The sequence below is a fragment of the Phascolarctos cinereus genome, unplaced genomic scaffold (genome assembly GCF_003287225.1).
Source record: "Phascolarctos cinereus isolate Bilbo 61053 unplaced genomic scaffold, phaCin_HiC Scaffold_4;HRSCAF=312, whole genome shotgun sequence".
NCBI classification, from domain to species: Eukaryota; Metazoa; Chordata; class Mammalia; order Diprotodontia; family Phascolarctidae; genus Phascolarctos; species Phascolarctos cinereus.
In genome coordinates, this window is record NW_027555847.1 from 17,838,107 (window position 1) to 17,848,948 (window position 10,842).

Below are 10,842 nucleotides of genomic sequence, written 5' to 3' on the forward strand. Positions count from 1 at the left end.
TGCACCTCTCTTGAGGCGTTAGTCTGTCTCCACTAGTTTTGGCTTCCTTGGCTTCCTTGGACGTCTTTGTCTCATCCTGACATTTTTTACATCTTATTCAAGTTAACCAATGCAACATTTGTTAAGGGCCTACTATGTGCAAGGGATATGGTAGACACCAGAAGAATAGCATCTGGACATTGCAAGGGACCTCATCCAAATACATGTCCATCCACCTAGCCCAACCCACACACAAGAGGAAACTCTACCCTAATGTACCCGCTGAGTGACCTTGTTTAAATTTTAGAGTCCTTCTTCCTAGCTGTGTAGCCATGAGCAAATCCCTTATCTTTGGCGAGCCTCTGTTTCTTCATCTGTTCACTGCAGCTAATCCTCTAGGCAGCCCTTACCTCACAGGGTTGCTGTGGGGCTCCAATGAGATCATGTGTGAAAATGCTTGTCAAACCTTAAAGTCCATGTAATTATAGTGGTCAAGCTTGGCCCAGAAGAGGTGAGGAATCATGGGTGTGGAATATTGCATACACTGTCAGATTCAATCAACACTCAATAAACAGCTATTAAAATCACCTACTATGTGCAGGTTAATGTGTGGCTAGTTTTACTGAAGTGCTTCTTCCCATCAAAAAAAAAAAAAGGAAAGAAAGAAAAAAGTTCAAGCCCTGTATAAATGTCAGTGACTGTTATTACAAACAATTCTTGTTCTTTTACTATTTGGGACTATCTTTGTGGCTGCTCCAGGGCCTCCATGTGGATGAAAAGGGGGCAGCACTAATTTTCCACTGGACATCAGAAGGGGGTCCTGAGCATCACCCCAGCGCCAGGGGCCAAAGGGCTCCAGCCTCAGTGGACTCTCTTTCCACAAATACTTTATCAAATACTGACAGCCACGCAGAGAGACAGACCCGCAACAGAAAGCAAGGACAGAACCGCCCCTCCACAGAAAAGTGATGAGCCTCCTGAGAGTGAGAGGGGCATTAGAGGGGAGCACACACTGCTCGAGGAAGAGAGAGAGGACAATTGTTAATTCGGAAGTGTCAGGAACTCTGAAAAGTGAAGCATGGCAGCTGCCCAGAACCATGCACTGTGTAAGCACATAATGGATGCTTAATAAATGATTGGTGAATGAATGAATGAATGAATGAATGAATGAATGAATGAGTGAGTGAGTGAGTGATGAGTGAATGAATGAATGAGTGAGTGAGTGAGTGAGTGAGTGAGTGAGTGAGTGAGTGAATGAATGAACAGGCAGCATGGCATATGGGTGCAGGTCTCCACTCTGAGTCAGGAACGCCCGAGTTTTATTCCCATCTCAGATACACTGAGCAAGTCTTCAAGTCTGAGCTTCAGCTTCCCCATTTGGAAAATGAGGACAATAATTGCACCTACTTCACCAGGTTGGCATGAACTTCAAATGGCATCATGTATGTAAAGTGCTTTGCAAAAGCTTGAAGCTATATGGAAATGGCAGTTATTATTGTTGTGGTTTTCATTGTCATTTGGACCCTGGGCAAGTCACTACTTCCTGATCTTCTTGACAACTCTTCAAGACTCTACATTGCCAAGAAGGCGTCCACCTGCTTTGGTGGAGGGGATTTCCCAACCTGGGAGTTCCCCACGCTCATACAACCTCAGGTGCAGTCCTAGCCTTATTCCCTATGGTTGTTATTACTATTATTCTCTATTCTCCCCACTCCTACCACCACTAAAAGAAATCCTTAAAGTCTACCCCAAATCATTCAGGCTGGGCCAGCCCCAAAAGCAGAACTCCTCCTCCAGTCACCACCTGCTCCCAGCAGGTTATGGGCAGGGCTTAGAGTCTTCCACTTCTTGATCCCCTGGGCTTCAGTTTGCTGTCACGGGGCACCTTGTTTTTCTCCTTCCAGGGCAAGAGGAGGATCGGGGCACCCCGCCACCACGGTTGCTATAGCAAATGCATCCCTCCGTTAGCAACACGAATGAAGCCCTGGCTCAAGATTTTCCAAAACACCTCCCTCTTCATTCTCTAAAAGAACCTGGGAGAAAACGTCCTTGCTATAAGAGCCCTATGCTTGGATCCAGAGGTTCTAGGTGCAAAACCTAGCTCTGCTCTTGATCTCTGGGAAGGTCACGTAGTCAATAAACATTTATTAAGCACTTACTATGTTCCAGGCCTTGTGCAAAGCACTGAAGATATAAAGAGGCAAAAGATCATCCCTGCCCTCTGGGAGCTCACAATATAAATCAACCTCTGCCAGACTCAGTTTTCCTATCTGTAAAATGAGGGGGTTGGACTGGTGGCCCCAAAGTTTCCTTCCAGCTCTAAATCAGTGATTCAATGTTCCCGTGAGCCTTGGTGATGTCCCTCAGGCTACATCTTGCTGAGACAATGACACACAGTTGGAAGGCCAGCCCATCAGCGATAGATATCTAAGACAGATGAAAAAGCCCCTTTGCCATTCCACCAAAACTCAGCCTTGGAAACACGCTCAGTCTCCAGGGTCCCCTTTCTCATCCCCTTCCTTCCAGCTACCTGGTACTTGCCCAGGTGATACCCAGGGGGCCAAGTCCACATTGGAACACCAGGACTGGGAACAACCCATTCACGATTTAGCAAAGAAAAATAATCCTCAATGGCTCACACATCAAAAACTAGAAAAGACCTTAGAGGCCATTTAATCCATTTCCTCATGTTGTAGTTGAGGGAAAGTGACTCGTCCATGGTCACAAAGGGAATAAGCATCAGAGCTGGGTTTTGAACCTGGGGCTCTGACTCCAAACCCAGTATTTCTTTCATTTCACCACTTTCCTTCCTCTTTCAGAGTTCTAAAGCTATTGGCTTCCGATCCCCGAACTCAGTTCTGTTTCTAAGCACTCCATGGGGGTAGACCATGTTAGAAATAGCTCTCCTGAAGTGATGCATTGTACTTTCCATAGCCTGGACCCCAGGACCCAGCTGCGAGGGCCTCCCCAGAGCTGAATCACAAGTAAACTCCCACACGAGGGCCCTGCTGGATTCTCACCATTCTAATTATGTGCTACAACCACAACTCAATAGTTCTCATGAGGACAGAACATTTAAATCATAACCAAACTCAAAACTTATTGTATTTGGCATTTTTTCAGTGTTGGCTAATTAAACCTCTGAAAACCCTTTCTCAGCAATCCATCCATTCTGTGGACTGGAACACTGAGGCAGGAAAAGCATAGTGACTTGTGACTAGTCACAGAGTTTAGAGTTGGGGTGGGGGATCTCTGTAGCTGGAAGACCTCCACAGGGGCAGAACCTACCCCTCTGAAGGCAGCCCATGCCACTCTGGAGCAGCTCCCATTATTAAGAGGTTTTTCCTAAAACCAAATTGAAAACAGCCTCTTTGCAGCTCCATCTAGTTCAGCCCACGGGGCCAAATAGAACTTGCTGACCTCTCTTCCCTAAGGCAAGCCTTCAAATACTTGAACAGAGATATTCCCACAATGAGCCTTCCCTTCTCCAGGGTCAATACCTTCTGTTCCTTCAGTGGATTCTCATGAGGCAGAGACACAGAGACCTTCCCTGTCTTGGCAGCCCTCAAGCTTATTAATTTCCTTTCTAGATTATGGTGCCCTAAATTAAGCCCAACCAGAATGAACTGGGTGAAATGCAAGATGAGGCAGAAAAGGGCACTGGATTGATTTTGGTTTTTTAATCCCCAAGGCCCGCTGCAGTGCCTGGCCTACAGTAGGCACCTAATTGATGTGTGCAGCTGGACTGATTGGGTGGTTGATTGGGGAAAATTAACACAGGCCACCAAAGCAGGTAGCCCATTCTCCACACTTCTCCACCACCAATGCGTGGACAGTCACCCATCTTATCACTTCCAAAGCTGCCTTCTTTTGGAAATTAGGCTCATCTCCCCCCTGCCTTTCCATAAAAAGCTTCTTCTGGTCCAGCCCCAAATGATCTTTTGTCAGGAAGTCTTCTGAGCCAGTTACAACTTGGGTCACTCCTGGTTGGATGAGTTTGGGAATGAGTTACAAGACTTGGGTTTAAGGCCTTCTTCTGACACTAGCTATATGACCATGGGCAACTTACTCAATATCTCTAGGCTACAGTTTCATCATCTGTAAAATGGGGCTAATCATCCCTACATCACCAGGTTGTTGTGAGGCACAAAGGAGGTCATGTTTTATATATCACGTTGCAAATGCTCCACGGGAATGTTGACTATAGTTTATTATCAGACTTGCCTGAGAATTCTCTTAAACTGACAGGTCACCCCCAATTTGCTCCAGTCGATCAGGAAGCCAGGCCAGCTCAGTGCCCCCAGGGCCTCTCCAAGACCAGAGCCAAACCCTGAAATCCTCTCTTTCACCATCCTCATGAGCGTCCTCTGGCCTAAGCCAGGTCATCATCACAAAGGGCTTTGGAATCGGGAAGGTGATGCTTACTGAGGCACGATCCTTAAGGATTCGCTGGGCCAGGAACCCAAGCAAGGTGGCCCCTTCTCCCCCTTTCCGTCTACTCCCATCTCAGGCAACCCAGTGTTATCATGGAAAAATCTCCCATCCCCTTCATAAGGAAAGACTCTGAAAAGAACTGGTCTCTATTAGTTTAGTAGTGCGTCAGCCACGCCTCCACACCCTTCCAGGAAGATGTGTTCATTAAAATAGGGTCAACAGAGCCGAGGAAATTTGCGATAGCTGGCCGAGGAAGATTGGGACCCTTCAGCCTGCCATGTGGGGGATCGTCTGCTCTATCTTTGTACAAAGCCATATTTAGGGATACTTCTGGTGGGACCAGGCCATGACACTGATACGTGGGAACTTGGAGACAAGCATTGTCATATGATGATCCAAACGTGGATTTGTGCCACAGAAGTGCCACACGGGAGGAAATGTTTTTTAAATACTATTTCTCCAGAGGTGAGGCAGCATAATGGATAGAAAGCCAGCCTGGGGGTCAGGAAGATCTGGAAGTCAGTTCAAGTCCTGCTTCGGACCCATACTGGCTACATAACTTCATTCCAACCTCTCAGGGTCCCAGGAAGCTCACACTGTCAAGGGGGTCTCGTATCCAATGAAATCACAAGTCTAGTCTAAAAAAAGGGGGAGGATAAAATACCCAATCTCTTAGAATGACCAAGCTTGGTCCCAAAAAAGAGATAAGAAAGGCCCCTCCCCCTCCCTATATGTGGATGAGGGACTACAGGTATGGACCATTGATATAATAATAGTAATAATAATAGCTAACCTTTATACAGGGCTTTAGGGCTTGCAAAACACTTTATATATATTGATAAGCTTGTTGAAGTGTTGGGTTTTTTCCCTCTTTTTTATTCTTTCTTATAAAGGATTGTTCATTAGGAAGGGGAGGAGAAGAGATACACTGAGAAATAGAGGTGACATAAAAACAAAAAGATAAAATTCATTTTAAATATAATAACTTTATTTTCTACTTTTTAGTTGAGTCTTCAGAATACTGGACTTGGGATCAAGAAGAACGGGGTTCAAGTCCTATCTCTGACACTCACTGGCTCTGTGATAAAGGGCATCTGTGATCTCTGGGCCTCAGTTTCTTCATCTGTAAAATGAAACCGGACTGGATCATCCCCAAGGTCCTTTCCTACGCTAAACCTAGTGCTAGGGACTCTCAAGAATGGACCAAAGAAAGAGAAGCAACCCTCATGATTTTGCATATCTTCCAATTAAAAGGAAGAAAAAGGTGAGTGAATGGAAATTCCACATAAAAGAATGTTGGAAAATATGGGCCCTTTTAGACAGAAGAGAAGCATTTTCTTAAGGAACAACTGTTGAGTACTAGCGTAGAGAACTCCTACTCTTTTTACATCACTTCTTCAAGAGAGAGGAAAGGTTTGGGTTAGTGGTCCTCATGCTGAACTTGGAACCAAAAAGAGCTGGGCTCAGATTGTGCCTCTGATGCTCACCAGCTATAGGATCATGGGCAAGTCCCTTCCCTTCTGAATCTCAGGCAACTCTCCAAAGACTTTAGGCCATAGACCACCTTAGGGGCAATTAGGTGGCACGGTGGATAGAGTGCAGGACCTGGAGTTACAGACGATGCCTGAATTCAAATCCTGCCTCAGACGCTTACTAGCTGTGTGACCCTGGGCAAGTCACTTAAACAGTATGTGCCTCAGTTTCCTCATCTGTAAAACAGGGATAATAATAGTCCCTACTTCCCAGGGTTGTTGTAAAGAGAAAATGAGGTAAGATTTCCAAAGCACCTTGCAAATCTTAAAACACTATGTAAATATTAGTTGGACCAGTTGAGATCTTTGTCAGGGGAAGAAAAATCATGGGTCACTAACGCATAAGACAGGCAGTCTGGCATAATGAAAAGCACACCAGACCAGGGATCAGGAGAACTAGGTTTGAGTCTCAGCTGCGGCACTAACTTGAGCAAGACTTGACCTCTCTGAACTCTGGATGCCTCATGAAGAAGATGTGGGGATTAAGGGGACTAGAGGAGTTCTGCGCTCCCTTTGAAAGATGAAAGGTTAGAAGAGAAATTCCACAATTGTTTGTCAATCTAGCTGTCTCATTATTGCTTCACAACTATCCTAAGCCAAGAAAACTAGAAGCTTGACCTCAATTGAGTAGGGTGCTTTAAAAGATGACCTAGAATCATCTTGGAAAAGCCATATCTTTGGGATGCTTTTCAAGGAATGTTTTGAAAACTTGGAACTCTTATTCCAGATTCAGTCCTGGCTGGAAGGTCGGGGCTAATCTGAATTACTGCCTAGAGTCCTTCCAGTATGAGAATTCCATGTCTCCTCTCAGCTGTCTTCTTTTTCTTCCTTCTCTTCTCTCTCCACCCTTTTGATTAAATAACCAGTTGTGGTCAGTGAAAAGATTGTTGTCTTAAGACTCAAAAGGCTTGTGACCTTGAGCAAGTCATTGAGGCCCTCTGAGCCTCAGTTTCCTCCTTTGTAAAAAGAAATCAGGCCCCTGTAGATATGAATGTACAATCCTTTTGCATTTCATTAAGTAATAATACATCTTGGACACATCATTATATATTCATAGAGGGGATCTGAGCAAAAGGTTATGAGAGAAGGGGTTCCAAGCACTTTATCAGGATTTACAAAGCCACAACCATTTGAAGATTAAACGTCTTGCCCTGTTTGAATTTTTACCTTCCAACTTAAGGTTCACTCATTGAAAAGCACATGAAATATTGAATATATTGTTGGCTTTGGTCAATCTATTGATGACTTTTGATAACTTTCTTTTTTCTACTCTTTGTTTTTTATTCTTCATTATGAGGGATGACCTCTTGGTTGAGGAGGAGGAAGCATACATTAGGAAATGGAGGTGATGTGAAAAACAAAAGATATCAATGAAAAATTTAAGTTTACTTAACCTTCAAGGCAAAAAAAATTGACAAAACAGTGGCCTTGTAGTGAAACTCAACTCCAAATTCCAGAAATCCTGTACCATTTTATTAAAAGAAACAAAAAAGCAGTCTGTGGTAGGCACTTGCGAAGGGAAGAGAACGTCAAACCAGCACACAATCAGAAGTTGGAAGATTTCAAGCTGGAAAGGATGTTAGATTTCATCACCGCCAATCCCCTCATTTCACATTTAAGGAAACATCCCCACCTCCTTCCCTACCTGTCCCTTCTTTCTGGCTATAGATCCTAAGCTCACAAATGTTTCCCTGCCACCAAACAACAAAAAGGAAAATCTTCCATAAGTTGCCAGGCACTGACATGAGACTCTGAGAGCTCGCCCTCATGTGCCAGTTGATGGCGAGTTCAGACTTCAAGTCAGCCAGCCAGTCATCTGGACCTGTCCTAGCAAGAGAGACGCTGAAGACAGCCCACTGAGCTGGGCTCCCCATACATACGCATATACTCTGCCTGTCTTAGTCTGGTCTCTCCAAATACTGTCAGAAAGGAACCCTCCCTGTCATTTGTCAGAGGAAAGTTAGCCTGCCCCTCCCTCCCACCACCACCACCACCACCACCCCTCTGCCTCCTTAGTTAAGTAAGATGACCAGACAACTTCTGTCAGTTCCTGAACAGACAACTACAGGTCCGAGCCAGCGTGGTACAACTGAGGTCCAAGCTGGCAAAGAAGGACCAGACTTGTCAGATGTCCCTTGGCTCGAATCTCAGCCAAGAAACAGAGGGCCACCCACCCACCCCCCGAAGTCCTGCTCCCTAAAATAAACCAGACCCTCCGTGGAGTGTATTTCCCAGTCTGAGTGATTTGTGAATAAAGAGAAAAGAGTAGACCTAGAAAGGAGAAGGTAGGAGGGAAGAAAATGTGCTAAACATTGTCATTCATCATTCACACAAATAGCAACTCCCCAAAGAATTTTCCAGTCTTGTTCTCTCTTCTTTCCTTCCTTTCATTTTCCCTCCTTTTCCTTCTTTCCCTCCTTCCCTTTCTTCCTCTTTCTTTCCCTCCTATTCCTTCCTTTGCTTTCCCTTCCTTCCTTTCTTTTCTCTTTCTTTCTTTCCTTCTTTCTTTCTTTCCCTGCAAACACCCGATCCCTGTGTTCTCCCTACTTGTCAGTGAACTGGTGGTCAGGAAACCCAGTCAACTCAGAAAACTGCCCTCCTCGCATCACGGGCTCCCTGGACACTAGCTTCCCTGAAGTTGGAGCCCGCGCATGCAGAACGGCCAGAAACCTGGATCTACAGCCTGCAACAGCACCAGCCAAAGTTCCCAGAGCTCGCCGTCCCTCCACGAGGTTTCTGTTTGACACTCACTCTAGGAGCCTGCACACGGTCGCGTGCAGGGTAGGAAGCCCCTCTGTCAGAAAGGGGTCAGGAGAAGGCAGGAGAGCCCAGCACACACCAGGGAGGAGGGAAGGAAGAAGGAAGGAGGAAGAGGAGAAAGTGGGAGGGCGGAATTCGGAAGGCTCACCAATGGTGAAGCTGTAACCATCGATGCTAAAAGTAGCGCTCCGGCACTTCTTGAACCCTTCCTTCCTGCTGCTCGCCTCCGTCATGGCTCGGCCAGTCCGGGCTCGCCCTCTGCCCTTTCCGGGGAGCAGCGGCTGCAGCGGCCCGAGGGCTCGGGTCCCCGACAGGGCTCAGCGGCGCAGGGAAGCCGGGCCGGGGCAGCGCTGGCCAGCAGCTCGGACCTGGAGCATCGTCCGCTCTGGGAGAGGCGGCGGCGGCGGCAGCAGCAGCCTCAGCAGCAGCAGGAGCACAGCCACCAGCCCAACCCCACACACCTAGAGCGCAGCCAGCAGCGCCCCCGCGGCACAGCGCGGCGCAGCGCAGCGCAGTCTTGGGCGCCCGCGGCCCCCACGCTCCGAAGAAGCCGCCTCCGCCGGCAGGAGCCCAGGGAGGAGCGCCCCGTGGGCAGTCGCACACTTGAGGGCCCCGCCTGGGGCATCAGCCAGCCTCAGAGCACCAGCTCCAAGTGGCCAGGGACAGCCCTGCCGGGGTGACAGCCTAGTCGGGACCTGGAGGGCCTCCAGGCCGGCTGAAATCCGCCCACTGCAAAGTTAAGAGTCAGCACCCCGGTTCAAATAGCACCTCTGATGCTTACTTACTACCTGAGACGCGTCACTTGGGCCCCAGTTTCTTCATCTATAAGATAAAGAGCGTGGACTAGAAGAATGGTCTCTAAAGCCCCTTCCAGGTCTACATCTATGCTCCAACTCCCACCCCTGATGGCAAAATGCTTCATTGCTCTGGGCCTCAGTTTCTCATTTGTAAAACTAGGGGACTGGGCACTAGGTGATTTCTAAGTCCCCTTCTAGTTCTAAATCTGTGTTTCCAAAGTCCACCTCCACTGCTTACTACCTGTGGGCAAGTCACTTTAATTGTCCTGGGCCTCAGTTTCCTCATCTGTAAAATGAGGAAGTGGGACTCCTACCCTCTAAGTCCCTTGCAAGTGCTATGCTCCCTTGACACCACTACCACTCTGCCCTCCAGCCTCTGCCTCCTCTTGGCATACAGTATGGGGCTGGCTGTCCACCCTCAATTCAAGTGGGTTTTGTAACTGGCAGTGGGGGGGAAAGGGGAAATGCAAGGCTATGCTGCTGGTCAGTCAGGGATCTCCCCCTGAAAGGCACATCAACTGATGGGAAATCATTCCCAAACTGGCACAGTTCAGAGAAGATGAGCAAGTTTACACTAAACAAAATTAGCACTTAGCCACTTGCAGGGAAAATGCTACGTCCTGCTCTCCCTCAGCAGCTGACATCTTAAACAGCCTGAAACCAGGCTAATCTTCCCACTTGTAAATACCCTGGAAGTTCTAATCCTCTAGGATGGTGGCTGAACTGAAATGTATATGTGATATTCACAAAAGAAGTCCCTGAAGCTTGGAGGCCAGCTGAGTTCTTCTGGTGGAGTAAAAAAGTAAAGTAGTGAAAAGAGCCCCAGACAAGGAGTCAGAAGGATCTGGGTTCAAATCCTGACCCTGTCACTAACAAACTGCAGTTTTGCATAAGTCACCACCTCTTTTAAGTCTTTTTCCCTCATTTGTAAAATGGGGATAATAACAACTCCCCTTTCTATAGTACTTTACGGTTTCTGATGGGTTTTAAAGTATTACTACCCCTGTAACTGAGGCTTGAAGACATCGTGACTTGCCTACAGTCACACAGCCAGGCAAGGTCAGAGCTGGAATCTGAACCCTTGTCTCTCCTGACTGGAGACTCAGCAATCTCCCCCTATAACCTGCCACTTTTACCTGTCTCAAAGGATCAGACAACATAATACCCATGATCTTTTTTTGGTCATCTATTAAGGGCTATGTAAATGTAAGGACAGGATCATAGGATCTGGACTGAGGAGATCAATGCAACAGCCTTACGGAAGAGGAAGCCCTGTAAAGAAAAAGGATCTCTGCCTGGAGGACTTGTGTTTAAATCCCGGTTTAGCAAATTGGCCTGAA

General features: G+C 47.0%; 1 protein-coding gene across 3 annotated transcripts in view; it reads right to left on the reverse strand.

Annotated features, from left to right (window-relative positions):
- The window catches only part of PDE1C (phosphodiesterase 1C), a 443,465-nt gene extending 434,272 nt beyond the window's left edge, over nucleotides 1–9,193 (reverse strand). For 2 of the 3 annotated variants that reach the window (XM_078152096.1, XM_020968961.2), the window contains exon 1: nucleotides 8,854–9,193. In XM_078152096.1, coding sequence (XP_078008222.1) covers nucleotides 8,854–8,938 — 85 coding nt within the window. In that variant the 5' untranslated portion in view covers nucleotides 8,939–9,193. The remainder of the gene's footprint in view (nucleotides 1–8,853) is intronic. The other variant, XM_020968958.2, reaches the window with a different exon arrangement.
- Between the last annotated feature and the right edge of the window lie 1,649 nt (nucleotides 9,194–10,842).